This window comes from Lactuca sativa, chromosome 3 (assembly GCF_002870075.4).
Source record: "Lactuca sativa cultivar Salinas chromosome 3, Lsat_Salinas_v11, whole genome shotgun sequence".
Lineage (NCBI taxonomy): Eukaryota > Viridiplantae > Streptophyta > Magnoliopsida > Asterales > Asteraceae > Lactuca > Lactuca sativa.
In genome coordinates, this window is record NC_056625.2 from 310,861,216 (window position 1) to 310,879,997 (window position 18,782).

At 32.9% G+C, this 18,782-nt stretch overlaps 1 protein-coding gene and 1 long non-coding RNA gene across 3 annotated transcripts; one reads left to right on the forward strand and one right to left on the reverse strand.

Moving 5' to 3' along the window:
- The first annotated feature begins 1,913 nt into the window (after positions 1 to 1,913).
- LOC111916924 (NAD-dependent malic enzyme 59 kDa isoform, mitochondrial) lies at positions 1,914 to 8,804 on the forward strand. Of its 2 annotated transcripts, XM_052769607.1 has the most exons (20): positions 1,914 to 2,048; positions 2,124 to 2,379; positions 2,865 to 2,961; positions 3,108 to 3,226; positions 3,302 to 3,469; positions 4,124 to 4,252; positions 4,715 to 4,775; positions 4,886 to 4,989; positions 5,100 to 5,183; positions 5,368 to 5,474; positions 5,603 to 5,696; positions 5,851 to 5,964; positions 6,093 to 6,158; positions 6,660 to 6,732; positions 7,258 to 7,344; positions 7,472 to 7,526; positions 7,630 to 7,701; positions 7,828 to 7,890; positions 8,199 to 8,313; positions 8,518 to 8,804. In XM_052769607.1, the coding sequence occupies exons 2-20, from the start codon at positions 2,221 to 2,223 to the stop codon at positions 8,587 to 8,589; spliced, it is 1,839 nt and encodes a 612-aa protein (XP_052625567.1). In that variant the 5' UTR covers positions 1,914 to 2,048; positions 2,124 to 2,220; the 3' UTR covers positions 8,590 to 8,804. The 2 variants fall into 2 exon arrangements, with proteins under 2 accessions (XP_052625567.1, XP_052625566.1); XM_052769606.1 differs by lacking the exon at positions 1,914 to 2,048 and having other exon boundaries at positions 2,064 to 2,379.
- A 5,429-nt stretch (positions 8,805 to 14,233) lies between these two features.
- LOC128132707 (uncharacterized) lies at positions 14,234 to 15,163 on the reverse strand. Its single transcript, XR_008231150.1, has 2 exons — positions 14,672 to 15,163; positions 14,234 to 14,586 (listed from the first exon to the last, which is right to left on the reverse strand). It is a non-coding gene; the product is annotated as an uncharacterized LOC128132707 (long non-coding RNA).
- Between the last annotated feature and the right edge of the window lie 3,619 nt (positions 15,164 to 18,782).

An 18,782-nucleotide genomic window follows, 5' to 3' on the forward strand; every position in this document is an offset into this window, starting at 1 on the left:
CATATATCAATCTATTAATTATCCATTTCAAATTTCAAATTTCAAATTTCAAATTTTAAATTTCTCATTCTAATTACATTAAATTAATGATTGATTCTCCATTTTAAATTTTCTCACTCTAATTATATTAACTTAATAACATTAGATTAAATAATAAAATAAAATTAATACAGATTAGAATGTGATATAATTTCAAGTATTTATTTAAATCAACGATTATAATTTTATATAACTAAAAAAAATCTCTTAAGTAATAATTTATCTACTCTAATAAATGAAAATGACTTTGCCATATGTCCTTCTCTCATAAGATTAGCCACATGTCATTTTGTCATAATTTGAAATATATTTATTTTCCACTTGTCATTATTTTAATTTTCATTTTCAATATATCATTAATTTACTTTCCATAAATTAAACCTACCATAATGACTATTAAATTTTAAATTTCAAATTCAATTCCAAATAAATTTACAGTTTAAACCTTTATGTTTAATATTGTGTTATAATTAACCCGTTTAGTACACAGTAAACACATAATTTTAATTAATTTATTCTTTGCATGTTTTTTTCTCATAATTTTCACTTATTTCAATTTCAAATTCAAATAAAATTTCTATTTAATCGTGCGTACTTAACATTTTGTTTTAATCAACCCGTATATTATACGGGTCTCACAACTAGTTTAAAATAATTGATTAATAATTTTGATTTTTTAATATGAAAAATTAATTAATTTTATAACCATGATTCTCACGGGTTATAAACTAATAATAATAATAATAATAATAATAATAATAATAATGCCACCCTCACAACAAACTTGTATTGTCCATCTCCCAACTATGCTCTCCCTTCTTAACTGAAAGTTGAACTTTGATGAACTACCAATTCAAGTTCTATACATTGATTGTTTTCAGCCTCACCGTTCTAATTTCTCATCCACTTCCATACCCACACATTATTATGCCACCGATCTGGAATATAACGATTTTTTTTTTCAAATTATACAATCTATGAAACATTGTCTTATGAGGAACATTCCTTACCCACACATCCTTGTAGAAAATATTATCCCCACCAAATTTCCTACCTTTTGTCTCATATTCGTATGAAGGACGATACCAATTCTTGTTTATTAATATTATGTTTTCTACAATCCAAAATCTTGTTTATCAATTTTTGTTCTTCTACCCAATTTTCTAACATTCTAATTACATTTCATTGTAAAAACATCATTTTATATTATTAGCCTTCTTATTCTATTGTCAGTAGATAGTGTGTTTTAAATATTAACTTTGAAAATATCTATAATTTGAATAAAATGAACTAAAATACATTAAATTTACATGTAATTTGCCCTTTTGACTATTGATGATAATCTGCCCCTTTGACTATTGATGATAACTTAGAAGTTCATATTAGAAAATATATATTCCTTTTATCTTATATAACAATTAGCATAAAAATGATGAGTTGTTGACAAGTCTTTGTATTATAAATATGTTACCTATTTTCTTTAGACCAATACCCTCTTGGAGGTGCTTTCATGGTGGGAAGATTGATTCATAATTCATAAAATGAACCATAAATTCGATATAGATATGTTATAACTTTATTTTCAATCAATCAGTAATGAATATCTTATTTATTAATTGGATCTTTTTATTTGAAAAAAAAAGTTATAATATAAACTCTTAAAAGATTATTGTTAAAATATGCCCCAAGTCCTTAGAATAAAATTTGATTTTGAATATATTTATCTCATACATAATAAAACTTGTCCAAAAATAAAATAAATCAATCAAAACATCAATTTTCATTATCCTTTACAACTAAATTTTCTCTAAAAACCAAAGTTGACTTGTAAAGAAATAGCTTAATGTGGCCAAACAAATCGAGAACGTGAAATCCCAAGAATACCCTTGGCCGCCAAAAGACCACGTCATCATTCTTCGGGCAGTTTAAATCAATAATACATCTTGCCCGAATCTGAATTCAGAAATTCTTGCACAAACGTCCTCTTATTCCCCTGCCCGTAAATCTCGGTCAGTCTCACTCCCTCCGTTCTCAACTCTTGCACAGTTTCAACTTTTAACTTTCAACTGCAACTCTTGTTTCAGACGATCAACCTATTACAATACATACAGATTATCTGTATCTATATGCATACAAACCACGCTATACTCTGTGAGAAGTGGTATTGTTAAATTCAGGGAAATGTGGAGGAGAACGGTGGCTCGATCTGCTGCTGCGGCGGCGTTGAATCTCCGGCAATCACGGAGGTTATCGATTTGCGCGTCGTCAACTCCGATCCCTGCTCCTAGTATTGTTCACAAGCGTGGATCCGATATTCTCCATGATCCGTGGTTTAACAAGGTTAGTTGCTGTTATAAACGGATTGAAAGTGAAAAAAACATATTTTTGTTTTTGATTCAAAGTACTAGTAGGTTTAAATCGCAAGTAGTTTGTAATATATTAGAGCTTTAATGAAGTATTTTAGTTCTAAATGTGGTGAACTTGTGATATTGAACTGAACATATGTTTGGAGGATCGTGTTTTTCTAGCTTGTTTCTTAAGTTAAAAGTGATTTTAACTTTATAGTTGATTTAGATTCGTTAAACTTGCTCAAAAACCATGCTATTTTCAATCCTAGTAGGCTTAAGTTACAGTAGTCTGTAATTTATGAGAGCTCTACGTTTTGAAGTATTTTAGTTCTGAATGTGGTGAACTTATGACATTGAACTGACATCTGTTTATCACCAATTGATCATTCCATCTGAAGTTTTTCAAAATTAAGTGTTCAAACATGATAACTGATTAGTTTCAATTGTGTTTTACTCATTCTTATTCTCCAAGAGCAGGATACTGGATTTCCCATGACAGAAAGAGATAGACTTGGACTCCGTGGTCTTCTCCCACCTCGCGTCATATCATTTGATCAGCAATATGATCGTTTTAGTGAGTTCTACACTTCTATTGTTTATACACAGGATTTTATGACTTCTTTTTTCCTATTTTGTGGTGTCAGTTTTTCCAAAATCTATCAGTTATGGAAATGTTACTAAAGCTATTAACTCATTCTTTTTCCCAAATTTTGTTGTTAGTGGAATCATATCATTCATTGGAGCATAATACAAAAGGTCAACCTCAGAGTGTTGTATCATTGGCAAAATGGAGAATCTTAAATAGACTACATGACAGAAACGAGACATTATATTACCGAGTAAGTATTTTAATAAATAACTTACGCTATTGAACATCATAATAATTTAAAGTAATCTAATTGTGTACTTTACAGGTACTTATTGATAACATCAAAGATTTTGCTCCTATAATATACACTCCAACAGTTGGTTTGGTGTGTCAAAACTATTCAGGATTGTTTAGACGCCCACGTGGCATGTACTTCAGTGCAAAAGATAAGGGAGAGATGATGTCCATGATCTATAACTGGCCATCTAAGCAGGTTTCATAATATTCCCAATTTTTTTAAAAGAAATAAATAGCAATGTACTTTCATTTCTTTCTATTACAACATTGTAATTTCTGTTTTTTCGTATTAAGTCATTTTACTTTAACAAATATACCTAGTTATAGCATGGTACTTTTAAATTTCTTCTTATGAAGACATTCTACTTTGCAAAATCTACCCATTTATAGCATTCAACTTTGCTTTGTATTTGGATGACATTGCTAGAATTAGGTAGATTTTTCAAAATTAATGTTGTAATAGGAAGAAGTGAAAATAGGATGCTATAATTAACAAATTAACAAAAGTACGTTACTCTTTCTTGCATTCAACCACTTCCTTTGATCTTTTATTTTCCATTCCTACCCAACTACTCTAATTAAGTTTATGTTTATTTAATGAGTTGGTGTATACTGTATAATTCAAACTTGTAACAAATTCTGTGAATTAATCAAAAACCCTTTGTGTGAATTTTGTAGGTATTGGCTCTTATTATGTTATTAATTAAAACATAAAGTTTTTTCACAATATGCTCTCTGTATACAAAGAATGTGCTAAACTATCATAACTTGTTACATCAAGCATTTTCATTCTAATTATTTTTATTCATAAACCAATTTAGATATAAGTAAATTATTGTAAAAATTTCAGGTAGACATGGTAGTTCTTACAGATGGCAGCCGTATTCTTGGGCTTGGTGATCTTGGGGTTCAGGGAATGGCCATACCTATTGGAAAGCTCGATATGTATGTTGCTGCTGCTGGTATCAATCCTCAAAGAGTATGCTTCTTTTTTTTTTTTTTTTTAAATCACAACTTCAATTTATATGCTATACTACTTGATCAAACACATTCCCTTTGACACTCCCGTGTGAAAAGAAATTATAAGATGTTTAATGGAGTGTTTGGTTTGTGAATGAAATTGGACAGAATAGGAATATAAGATTCCATTATGAGACCTTTTTGGTTGCCAAATGGATGGAATTCAATCCCATTTCTTTCATTTGATATATATTTCAGTAAGTAAACATTAACAAAAAAAAGTTTCATTTATATATGAACCAAGCAAAAGAATGAAATTGAATTCCATTCCATTCCAGTTTTTGTCAACTAAACATGTGACAAATTACAATTCCTTCAAATTCCAATTCCTTTTAATGGATTCATCTCCTCAAATAATATTCTATGAACCAAACGAAAACGTGGTGTACATTCTCACTAATACATTTGGTCTGCATTGCAGATCCTTCCTATCATGCTTGATGTTGGAACTAACAATCAACAGCTACTAGATAATCCCCTTTGTAAGTGGATAAGTGTACACAAACTCATTGTATAGCATCTTTAACTTTACCCACAAGTTAATATTATTTTAATTAAATGATTTCTTTTTTAACTATATTTACTTTGACAGATATAGGACTACGACAACCTAGATTAGAAGGGGATGAATATATATCAGTAGTGGATGAATTAATGGAAGCTCTTCATGCACGTTGGCCAAAGGCTATTGTCCAGGTTCATTTAAAAAAAAAAAAAAAAAAAAAAAAAAAAAACTTTCAAGTGTTTGGTTATTTATGTATGTTGAATTTATATGAAATCTTTTATGATTGTCCATGTTAAATTAGTTTGAAGACTTTCAATTCAAGTGGGCTTTTGAAACTCTTGAAAGATACCGGAAGAAGATCTGCATGTTCAATGATGACATACAGGTTAGAATCTGTCTAATGCTTATGCTCCTTGATTTGAAACATCAAGTTATTGTTTGGTATGATGGAGTCAAGGAAGGAATGGAATGGTTCATTCCACCGGAACGAAAAAAAAAATTCATGTTTGTTTTGCCTGATGGAATGATGGAATGGAATGGGTGATTCCTCCACTTGTTCTTCTTTGCAGGGAACTGCTGGTGTTGCATTGGCTGGATTACTTGGAACTGTTAGGGCACAAGGTCGCCCTTTATCAGACTTTGCAAACCAAAAAATTGTCGTTGTTGGTGCTGGAAGGTACTTCACACCCTCATTTCTCCTTATATATATATATATATATATATATATATATATATATATATATATATATATATATATATATATATATATTATGAACTTTAACTTACATTCTGTATGGTTTTCAGTGCAGGGCTTGGTGTTCTTAAAGTGGCCTATCAGGCGGCTGCAAGGATGGCAGGATCAGAAGCAAAACCTCAATTTTTCCTACTTGATAAAGACGTATGATTTTACGAAAATGCCCTCGTCCAACTTACCATCTTATTCTGTTTCTATTATTTTTCAGTGAACTAATAGTTTGAATAGAAAATAAAAAGGGGAAACGTAAGTGCGTTGCTATTATGAATATAAAGTTTTAAAATTTTTTTGGATGCAGGGTTTGATCACAAAGGAGAGAGGTTGTATTGACTCAGCAGCTGCACCATTTGCCAAAGATATTGGAGAGGTTGAAAGTTTAGGTCTCCATGAGGGATCTGATCTTCTTGAAGTGGTACGTTACATCTATTTTTGGAATAATTGTGTTTTTTTTAGTTAATTATATGAAAAACTTTTTTGAAAAGAAAAAAAAAAAGTTATATACTTTGCAAATGGGGATGCCAATTTTATGGTGTTTTGCAGGTCAAAAAGGTCAAACCTCATGTTCTTCTTGGTTTATCTGGAGTTGGAGGTGTTTTCAATGAGCATGTATGTATTCTTTTTTTGGTTTAATAAGTATAATTTTTCATTAATTGTAGACTAGATTACACAAAATACTTATCATATTTTGGTAAATTTTTGCGGTTTAACAACTAGTATCCGGTATTTTTTTCCAATCAAACCATAAATAAAAAGACATTTTTCCATATTAACCATTTTGACATATATCAGATTTCACTGGTAGTTTTCCAAATTAACCATTTTAGCATGTTATGTTATATCAGGTTAAAATAATTAATTTGAAAAATATCTTAAGCTTTTATGGTTTCATTGGAAAAAATAAAGTATTAAGTGATTAAACCTCAAAATTGCTTAAAATATAATTGTTTTTCTGTGATTTGCCCTTAACTTTATAGAAATATTTCTACACATTGTCCTGAGATATCTAATTACCAGAATATGAGATAATTTTATTGCAAATTAGTTTTTTTTTTTTGGTTGCATTCACTCATGAGCCTTTTATCTTTTTGTTGTTGTATATAAAAAAAGGTGCTTAGAGCCATGCGAGACTCGGATTCCACTAAACCTGCTATTTTCGCCATGTCGAATCCAACTTTGAATGGTTTGTCTTTCTGAATCCATTTTTCGCATAATGTTTTTGAAGGACAATGAGGGTATTTTGGTCATTTGGAAAAATAAAAATTAAGAATGAAATTGAATTCCTTCCACCCAGCCTAGGAATGGTGAAATCCATCAAACATTGAAGGAATTTGATGGAACTGAATTCTTTCCTTTTGTCAACCAAACAAACCATGGAAAGGAATCATGAATTCCAATTCTGTCAGATTCCCTTTGAATCTGTGAAGCAAACACGCTCTTAGTGAATTTTCTATTTTTAATAAAATTTCAACATATACTGCGAGGCTATTTCGGTCTTTTAACAAAAAAAATAAAAATAAAGGAAGAGTTCAAATTCCTCTACGAATGGTGGAGACCGTTAAAACCCTGAATTTGAAGGATTTGGCAACCATGGAATGGAATCTCTAATTCCAGTTGCGTTAAATTCCATGAACCAAACAGGTCCCTTAGATTCATCCTCTAATCAACCAACAGATTTTCTAATAATGATTTATAACTCATGAAACAGCTGAATGCACTGCTGTCGATGCTTTCAAGTATGCGGGTGAAAATATAGTTTTTGGAAGTGGAAGCCCTTTTGAGCATGTTGATCTTGGTATTATTATTTCTTAAACTTTCATTATTTTCATATTTTATCTATCAATATAATTTGAAATTATTCCACCTTTTTTTTTTTGCTTAATTGTTTCTTACAGCATTATTATAAATTATAACACTTGCAGGAAATGGGAAAATAGGTCATGTGAATCAAGCAAATAACATGTACCTCTTCCCCGGGTGAGTGCTCATTTAGTTATTTTAATAATGTTGTTATAAAAATATGTTCTATATTTAATTTATTATATTATATTTGTTCAATATCTTTTGCCTATACATACAGGGTTGGTTTGGGATCTCTGTTATCCGGTGCTCATATTATATCCGATGGAATGTTACAAGCCGCTTCTGAATGGTAATTTAAAAATTAAAAATAAATAATATAGGTTTATATTTCATCTTTTATGAATTTTCTGGAATTAAAAGTAATGGTAGCATAATATTTGTTATATTATAATATAATTTTCTTCTTTCTTTACAGTCTTGCTTCTTATATGACAGAAGAAGAAATTCAGATGGGCAGACTTTATCCATCTATCGATAGGTACAATCATGATGTCTCTCTCTATTTTTGTAAGGAAGGGTATTTTAGACATTTAACGAATTTTTTGAAGGGTAACACATGGGTTCTATATATATATTTTGTCTTTATTGAAGGGTAGACATGATTTTTTTGTCAGTTAAAGGTTGTTACAAGTATAATTTCTCTACTTTGTCTTTGCTGAAGGGTATTGTAGACATTTAATAAATAGTCAAAACATTTTTCTAAAGGGTAGAGATTTCTTTGTTTTTGAGTTGACTGAAGGAAGGAAGGAAGGGTATTTTAGACATATTAGTGGTTTATATTTGCAGTATTCGACATATTACTGCTGAAGTTGGGGCAGCCGTGGTTCGGGCAGCTGTTGCTGAGGAACTGGCGGAAGGGCATGGTGAGGTGGGACCGAGAGAGCTTGCACACATGTCAAAGGTATCATTTTTTAACCTCTTTTTTTTTTTACATTTCCGTACAACAAAAAAAATAACAATATGTAACAAATAAAATATATTGCGCATATTGGTATCAAATTAAAAATATATATATAAGTACATTTTATTACGTGTAAAAAATAAAATAAAATAATTTGTTGTTATCGGTAAATTAATATAAGTACATTGCTATTTATGAATGCAGGAAGAGATTGTTGAATATGTAACAAGCAACATGTGGTATCCCATTTACAGTCCTTTAGTTCATGAGAAATAAGGCATTTTGGAGTCGGGCTATTCTTCTAAAGGAGAGATGTATAAGTATAATAAGTATTATTATTATATCATCTCCTGCAGCCTATTTTATTATAGATATTTAATTAAATGTATAATAAAGAATCAGGTAATTATATTATATTTTCAAATATGTAAAACATGTAACATGCATCATTTAACTGGTTAGAATGAAAGGGTTGAGACTCGTGTTTGACATGCTTCCCTTGAAACAAATTTGTTTACATGCATTGGGAATGTTTTCCAGGGTACAACAACTACTCAACTAACGTATCTGATTAACCTTGCATGCTCTCAATTAATAGTAGTGGAATTTCAACTTGAAACCACAACAAAATAATTGGAAATTAAATGGCTAATTAATCCGTTTACACGTGTCCCACTTGTGAACTGTGTCCATGGGTGTGCGTATTGGATTCCTATCATTCAACTAGATGGTTCGGAACTCCTTAATATATAAATCCACTAAAAGTTTGTTTTCCCACTTATTTAACTCTGATTTGGACATGTTATATATATATATATATATATATATATATATATATATATATATATATATATATATATATATATATATATATATATATATATATATATATATATATATATATATATATATATATATATCGTTTCCAAGCTATGAATATTACATCTATGGATATTAAAATATTCCAATTTCCATGTTTTCAATAGTCGGTGAAAATCATATTTTATATTTAAAGAAAATCATTTTTTTCGGACACTTATGCACCGATGTGTTCGATTTTTGGACATAATATCAATACACAACTTGGATAATTTAGGATCGCGTTATAACCACTTTCCGAAATATATAGTTCGGTCATGTTGCATGGGGTTACACACATCTTTGGATAATCCGAGAAAAAAAATGGATTTCATGCAAAATCCAAGATCAAACTACAGAAACACCCTGCTTTCGTTTTTTGTTCTTTGAGACCATATTTTTGCAGCGTAATGTTATAAAAGAATAACATATGCAATCACCAAAAATATCTATCTTATAAAGGCACCAAAAAATTATATTTTGTTATTTTTGGAGGGAAAAAGCAATTGTTTCCAAAAGTTGCAATGGTTCTTTTTTTGTGGGAAATTAACTTCCAGCTATATTTGTTACGTATAATCACTCCATAACCGCATTTCGGACTAACATGATTCTTCATCGGATGTTTCATTTCGGACAAACATGATTCTTTATCGGATGTTACAGAGTTATACGAAACCATATTTCGGAATTACGATTTTATGAAGGATGTCTTCTGATAGTGAAGAGCCAGAGAAAGTGTTGTTAGTACTCTTTTAGAGGAAATATTTCGTTTAAAGTAGATGTAGGTGGTATTTAGGTTTTTTGTGTGATTAATATATGTATTAGGAACAATTGGTATAAGTAAAAACCTAGAAAACCAATTTTGGAACATTTCGGAATACGTAGAACTAATCTGAAGTCCGTAGAACAAGTCCACAACAATATGCTAATTTAATATTTTTGCAACATTGCGGTACATATGAAGCGGTTGGCACTACAAACTACAAACCTGAATTGGGTCGGGAAATAAAGGCTAGGTTTAACCCTACACCAATAAGGGTGACGCTTTTCAGGGCGTCCTATTTTAAACGGTAGTTCGATGTGTCGATGGGTGTAAAATGTCACCCATTACTATGTCATTACTTGTTATGCAAGGAGGTAGTGACCTATCTAGACCTAATGTTAACAAGTTTCTACTTCAATAGACGACTATCAACTCTTTTTTAGAGTTTTCTGTATTGTTACCGACTTGTAGTTCGGGGAGTATTTTCCTGCTCATTTGTCGTCTGCACAGTTCAGGCATCACGTGTTTCCTTTTGCAAGTTACCGAATTACAACATTTCTTCAATAACTCATGTAATGACTTATCCAATGAAGACGATATCCGAGTGTCCATGGTGTATATGTTAGAGCGGTGATTTTGTTGTAGATACCATTGGCAATCGGTATAAGACGAATACCTTACACTCGTATTAGATTTTGGCCAAGGTAACAATTAACTAACATTAAAATTATGATTTCATATTTGATATAATATTTATAAAATGGAAATTGGTGAAACAGATATCCTTGGATACAAGTAAGTTGGGATTACACATACATACAATTGTCCATCGTCTATTATAAAATCGAGGAGCATCTGAGCCTACCTGCCCAAGAACCAGTTAGACCTTCCATACCATGCATGGATTTATGCATCCCTTTAAGGTGAAAATATTGTACTTTTAGGCAAAACTATTATATGAAGATAATTATGTTTGCTAATTAGTTAACATCTTAATCTTATAGATTTGGTTCATGGAAACTTTTCCATACTTTAGGACCCTCGGGTATCACCATAGGGGGTGTGATCCTGCGAGTGGTTTCATGTCAAATGTGTGTGCGTACTTTAGGCGTTTGGCCAAATGTGTACGCACACTTAATTTTAGTGTGGTAGGCGTTTTAATTACCAATTTTCTTTTTCTTTAACATGATATAGGGGAATATGATATCATTAACCTTTATTTATTATTTTATGTAGAATCCCCCGATCAAGACCTTACAACCGATGGACCATGAGCAAAGTGCTTTGTGGTGGGTTGATAATTGGTCATGGATAGACACTGGTGATTTATATTTCAGTGTGTTGGTTTTAAGTATGTTGTAAACAATTTTGTTTTGGTGGTGTAATATAAACAACTCATGGAAAAAGATATTTCTTTAAGTTTAAGAAGTTTTATATTAGTACAAACATTACTAGGGGTTTTTTAGATCACTACTAGTATATTCTTGACTATGTTCTTGACCAACTTTTACCTCTGACTTATACTTAGCCTTAGTTTTAACGCTCGATTTTGTCTTGGTTCTTGACTCTCTAATGGACAACAATAAGTGAATTCGACATTGAAGTACTTTGCTTTCAAGTAATTTTCTTTTTAAAATGATATGGATGCCTTATATAAGAAGCTCAACCTGATGCCAAAATGAAGATGAAGCCTTATGTCGTACATGATTTTGTTGTTGGAAATAGAAATAAAATTTATATTTTTTATTCAGATTTTTACAACTCTACCGGTGTTTGGCTTAGCTTTTAAATGGCCAAAAAATGTCAAAAAAAATATATATATGTTACTGTTCGCCCTTCATATACCCTAGAAATCAAAAATCGTCCAACGGAGAAATTAGAGAAAAAATTACTAGACACCGGAGAAATTGAAAAGATGACAGTCGGCATAAATGAGATTGGAACCATTGGAGATGAATACACAACCATTGAACTAACTGATGACCATAAAGGATGAGTGGAAATCGACGGAGTCGGCTGCGACGCATGTGGAATTACCGGCGGTGGGCGGTGGGCGGAGGACGGAGGTTGGGGAAGGCGGATAATCTTCTGTTGACCCAGAGAGTTGTGTAAGTTTTGATTTATCGGGTTTTGCACTTTTACTTCTATTTTAGTAGTTTTTTGTTGTTATATATAATATGAAACAATTTTTTATGTTAATCACATTAGCTGCTAAATCATCGGCATCCATATTCAAATTCAAAATATGTTCAAGAAATTTTGTGTTATACATTTCATGGGTAATCCCCTGTATGTTTGAATTTGTGTTGGCATGATTAATATGTTGAATTTGATGAATTGAATCTACTTTTTTACATGTCCTCTTCTCCTTCATTTGGACACATGATATTTTCTAACATTTTTAAATTTTCTATTTTACACTTGTCATTTTATTATTGTATTTTTCATTTTATTAAATTAAAATTTCATATTTAATATGTAAGGTAATATATATGTAAGGTATTTATTAGAAAATGTTTATATATGTAATATATCCAATACATTAAAGTCTCATTAATTTTAATAATTCAAAAGATTTCCTATTTTTCTTATAAATTCAAATTTTTCAAATTATTAAAATTTTATATATAATTTTTTTAAATAAACCCATGTAATATACATGGGTCTCACACCTAGTTGATTAATATGTGATTGGGTTTTTAGGTTTCGAAGTTGATTAGGTTTAAATACTTATGCTTTGTTTATGAATATGTAGTTAAAGATTATGCAAACTTTTTGGACCATATGAATGGGAAATAGCGTAAGGAGTTACTCATATGTAAAGAAATATTTATAAGGAGAGTTTTTAGTTTTCAAATATAAACATTGATTGGAATCATCACAACAGGAACAAACAATAGCAGTACAGAATCTTTGACGTTTGTTAATCATGAGAAGATTTTTTTTTTTTTTTTTTTTGTTTAAGTGGGAGACAAATAAAAGTACATTGGCATTACATGTTAAAATGAAAGTGGGGTGTTATAACTTAAAGATTTGAAATATAAGGTCATTATAACGTAAAATTTTACATATAAGGTCCCTAAGAAATAAGTTAGAAATAAAAAATAAAAAAAAATCAAAAATAGGGAAAAAAAAAATGAAAACAATGATGTTATAACTGTTGAAAAAAGGAAGTATATTGTTATAGAAAAAAGGTTCCTGGTTCAAAATGATTAATAGAAATATAAACAGCTTTTAAATTTAATCTGGTATAATGATCCTCGGTTGTACAAAATTAACATAATTGGTCCTTGTATAAAAAGATTACAAAAATTGTTCTTTAAATATAAAAAGATCAATAAATTGCCAGTGTTTAAAAAGATTAATATAAATAGAAACAGTATAGAAAAATGATTTTATGATCCCTGTTATGACCAAAATTAACAAACTTGGTGCCTATATAAAAACATTAAAAATAATGGTCCTTTAAATAAAAAATAGTAATAAATAGTCGGTGTTTATCCAAGATTAACAGAAATAGAAACAGTTTATAAACTGATATAATAGTCCATGTTTGAACAAAAATAACATAACTGGTACCTGTATAAATAGATTTACCAAAATGATCCTTTAAATATAAAAAGAGCAATAAACGGTAAGTGTTTAAAAATATTAACATAAGTGGTCCCTATATATTAGAGAAATAGCAAAAAATGGTCCTTTAAATAAAACATATAAATAAATGGTCAGTGTTTAAAAGGATTAAAAGAAGTCTGGAAACAGTTTATAAAACTGATATAAATATATAATGGACATTGTTTGAACAAAAATAACATAACTGGTGCGTGTTTAAAAAGATTTAAGAAAGGCCCTTTATATAAAAGGATAGCAATAACTGGTCAATGTTTAAAAACATTAACAGAAATATATAAAAAAAAAATACAACAGTAATGATTAAGAAATTCAAAAACATTAACAGAAATATATAAAAAAAAATACAATAGTAATGATTAAGAAATTCAAAAATTAAATGGTATAAACATCTGTGTAATCCCTAAATTCGTATAATTGTATTAGAGTAAGTTGAAATTTTGAAAAATTAACAAAAAATATTGATATTAGAGGCCGATTTTAAAGGGATTTGAATTTAATTATGGTTGGATATTTTAATGAGTCAACGATTTTTTATATTAAGGGCAGTTTAGAAATTACTATATTAGACTAGAATACTAAAACCTATATAAGGAAATCCAACTTATTGCCTTGTTGTCTAAGAAATCTTGTTGCCTAAGTTTCCTTCTAATTAGTATATATAAGATAAGATGTAATCGTTGTCTTTTTAATTCATTGATCGAATCAAGTTTTAATAAGATTTCGCAGTAATTTTTTTTCTCTCCTCTGTTTTCTGTTATTCCCCTGTGTTCGTCCCTTCTTCTACACTCCTGTTCTTCTGTTTTCTTTTATCTCGGTGAACAAGGTAATGATGGAGCTTGTTAATTCCAATCGCCCTGAAGTGGATCTTCCATATGCTGAAATGGGAAAAGTTTTGTTGAGATTTGCACCTGAACCAAGTGGCTATCTCCACATAGGCCATGCGAAAGCCGCTTTATTGAACCAATATTTTGCTCAGAAATACAACGGGAAAGTAATCCTAAGGTTTGATGACACAAATCCTGCAAAAGAAAGCAACGAATTTGTTGATAATATTTTAATAGATATCGCGACATTAGGAATCAACTATGAAAAAATCGCATATACTTCCGATTACTTTCCGAATCTCATGGAAATGGCTGAGAAGTTGATTAAAGAAGGGAAAGCATACGTCGACGACACCCCAAAAGAACAGATGAGATACGAGCGAGAGAAGAAAATAGAATCAAAGTGTCGATGAAAACCTCAAGCTATGGAACGAGATGGTTCTTGGAACGGAAAAGGGAGTTGAATGTTGTTTAAGAGGAAAATTGGACATAACCGATAACAATGGATCAATGAGGGACCCGACTTACTATCGGTGTAATCCGATTCCAACTTAGTTTCGGTAGGTTTTTTTTTTTTTTTTTTTTTTTTTTTTTTTTTTTTTTTATTATTTTTAATGATGAAATTGAGAAGGAATGGAATGGAATGTTTGTTTCGTGTTGGAATGGAATGGACCAATCCTAAACAAAGTTTCCTTCTGTTTTGTTAATTTTTCACCCCTTAATCATTGAATGGAATGGAAATTTGCAATATAATTTTTTTTAACAAAATTTGATGTTTTCAATTAACTTACGTAACAGCTATACAACTTCTCATAGCTAATATGTGTAGGGGCTGTTCTTGTAATTTTCTATTTTCTTATTCCTTTGTTGTATTTATTGTATCTATTTGTAGTCTTCTCCTGTTATCAAGGAGATCATTCAATCTAATTTACTTTCATGGTATCAGAGCGTTAATCCTCTCCTGTTTCCTCTTCTTGCCCTTCTCTCTTCCGTCTTTTCTTCTTTTTTCTTCTTTTGTTCTTCCCTCCCTCCGCCTCCATGGCTAATTCTTCTGATGCATCAATCCCATTAAACACATTGATGCACATGATAACTGTTAAACTCAATTCTACCAATTACCTGTTATGGAAGCATCAGATGCACCCTATCTTAACCTATCAAGACTTATTCTCTCATGTTGATGGCTCTCTCCCGTGTCCACCCAGCACCATTACTGTTGCAGAAAAACTAGTTGTGAACCCTGAATTCACGTCCTGGGGCAGTACCGATCAGCGCGGCATCATCATTCTTCAAGCCTCTTTATCGGAGGAAGCCATCACTGTTATCGTGGGTCTGACTTCCGCTAGACAAATCTGGGTTGCACTTGAAAAAGCTTATGGTAACTCATCGATTGAACGGGTCCATAATCTCCGTGACCAACTTCGCTTAATCCAGAAAGGAACCAAGACAGTTGCTAAGTTTGGTTGCGCCTTTAAAGCCCTGTGCGATTAGTTGGCTGCGATCGGGTTTCCGGTTGATGAAGATGATCAGTTGCACTGGTTCTTGTGCGGCCTCGGACCCATCTTTGAGACCTTCTCCACTACTGTTCGCTCAATCAGGCCTGCTCCGCCCTTCGCAGACTTGCTTGCTCGGGCTGAAAGTCACGAGCTATTCATCCGGGCTCTACATCACTCCGCTACACCCCCAATCGCATTCAACGCCAATTTTGAACCACCTGTGACTGCTTCGACTGCTCCCGGAAATCGTGGGGGTCATGGACCCTATCGTGGTGGTAACAATGGAGGGTCTCGCGGTGGTCGTGGCAATCGGGGTGGCAGACGCAGTCCCCATTGTCAACTGTGTCGCACCAATGGTCATTATGCCAATGCTTGTCCCGATTTAAAGAAATTTGTTGCTGGGATCGATGGGAAGGACAATGACCTAGCCACTGCCCTCTTATCTCAATGCCATGTCTCGTCTCTGGTTCCTGATTGGTTCGTTGACTCCGGCGCAACCGATCATATGACTTCCACCACTCACTCGGTGTCCGATGCTTCATCTACCATAGGTACCGAATCTGTTACCTTTGGTAATGGCAAGTCTCTCCCTGTCACTCATAAAGGGCACTCAATACTCAATAATAATCTCCGTTTGAATGATATCTTGGTTGTACCGAATCTCACTCACAACCTTTTGTCTATCAGTAAACTCACTAAAGATAACTTGGTGGATGTCTTACTTTCTTATCCTTCGTTTTCTATTCAGGATCGTCACACCAAACAGGTCCTAGCCAAAGGAAATTGTGAGAATGGTCTTTATGTCCTCCACCCAAGTCATCAAGCATTTGTGTCTCATTCACGACCCCAAGCATCGTTTGAAGTGTGGCATTCCCGTTTGGGTCATGCAAATTTTGACGTTATTACATCTTTACAAAAACTTGGTTATCTTGTAGTGAATGCACTGTTACCTAAACCGGGCTTATGTTCCCCGTGTCAACTTGCTAAAAGTCAACGTTTACCGTTTGACATAAATAAAGCTCGTGCCTTACATTTATTAGATCTTGTTCATTGTGACCTATGGGGACCTTCCCCTATTGCTTCAAACGACAACTATCGATATTATGTCATATTTGTTGATGACCATTCTCGCTTCTCTTGGTTATACCCCTTAAAGGCAAAATCTGATTTCTCACGTGTATTAGTGGGTTTCCTCAATATGGTACAAACTCAATTTTCAAGGAAAATCAAAATATTTCAAAGTGACGGTGGTACTGAGTTTTTTAATCACCATGTCAAGTCCATATTTGAAGCAAATGGTACTTTACATCGGTCCTCGTGCCCGTATACTCTGCAACAAAATGGACGGGCAGAAAGAAAACACTGACACATTGTTGAAACGGGTTTGGCAATGATGTTTAATGCCCACCTGCCTTCAACTTATTGGGTTGATGCCTTTTCATCTGCAATTTACATAATTAACCGTCTACCCACAAAAGTTCTTGATGGAAAATCACCATTTGAGATTGTACATTCCACACCACCCAATTACTCCACATTTAGGGCATTTGGGTGTCGGGTCTTCCCGTATCTTCGTGATTACTCAGAAAACAAACTTGCTCCACGAAGCATACCGTGTGTTTTCATTGGCTATAGCCCTATGTACAAGGGTTATCGGTGCCTTGATCCTATCTCATCTCGGATATATGTTTCTCGACACGCAAGATTTGATGAAAGTGTCTTCCCCTTTATGGCTAACACTAAACCCAGTTCACTCACCAGCCTTGAGATTTGCACCTTCCTTGACAACCCTCATACTTCTCTGTCAAAACCAAGCACCCCGATCTCTCCCATTCACCCTGCCACTATCGACAACTCCTCCCCATGCAAACTATGCTCAGATAACAACTCTTCAAACCCACATCCGAGCCACCCTCAAGCCCAACTTCGAGCCACGCCTCCAGCCCAATCACCGACTCCTCCTCAAGCTCGTCATCCCCTTCCTCTCCACATCCTGTGACTCCACCCAACACTATTCCCTTACCATCACCTTCGCCACCCCTGCCACCCACACATCCTATGACCACTCGTGCCAAGGCAGGAATTTTCAAGCCTCGCCACTTCGCCGACTTCTCCACTCTTTCAAGCCAGCCATTACACACTGCTTTGCTCGCTACTAGTGACCCCAAAAATGTGCAATCTGCCCTTAAACAACCTCAATGGGTTGACGCCATGAAACGTGAACTTGATGCTCTTCATAAAAATACCACTTGGACCCTAGTTCCACGTCCTTTAAATCGCCAGGTGGTGGGGTCCAAATGGCTGTATCGCACAAAGTTCCATTCCGATGGCACCATTGAACGACACAAAGCACGACTTGTTGCACAAGGGTTCAGTCAAACTCCTAGGCTAGACTACTCCCACATTTTTAGCCCTGTGGTTAAAGCTTCCACCGTTCGGATCATTCTATCTCTTGCAGTTCTTAACAACTGGTCCTTACATCAACTGGATGTTAACAATGCATTCTTGCATGGGCAGCTCACAGAGTGTTTATTCATTGAGCAACCTCCTGGGTTTGTTGATCCTCAACACCCAAATTATGTGTGCAAGTTGAATAAGGCAATTTACGGCCTTAAACAGGCCCCACGTGCATGGTTTCATCGACTAAGCACCTTTTTAATTTCTAACGGCTTTTCTTGTAGCAGGGCCGATACTTCTCTATTTATCTTTTCACGTGGCGGGTGTATCATGTATCTTTTGGTGTATGTTGATGATTTAATTTTAACTGGAAATCAAGATGGGATGCTCAAAGAGTTTATCACTCAGCTTCACAATCACTTTGCCATCAAAGACTTGGGAAAGCTTAACTACTTTTTTGGTCTTGAGGTCTCCTATCTACATGATGGTTTGTTCCTA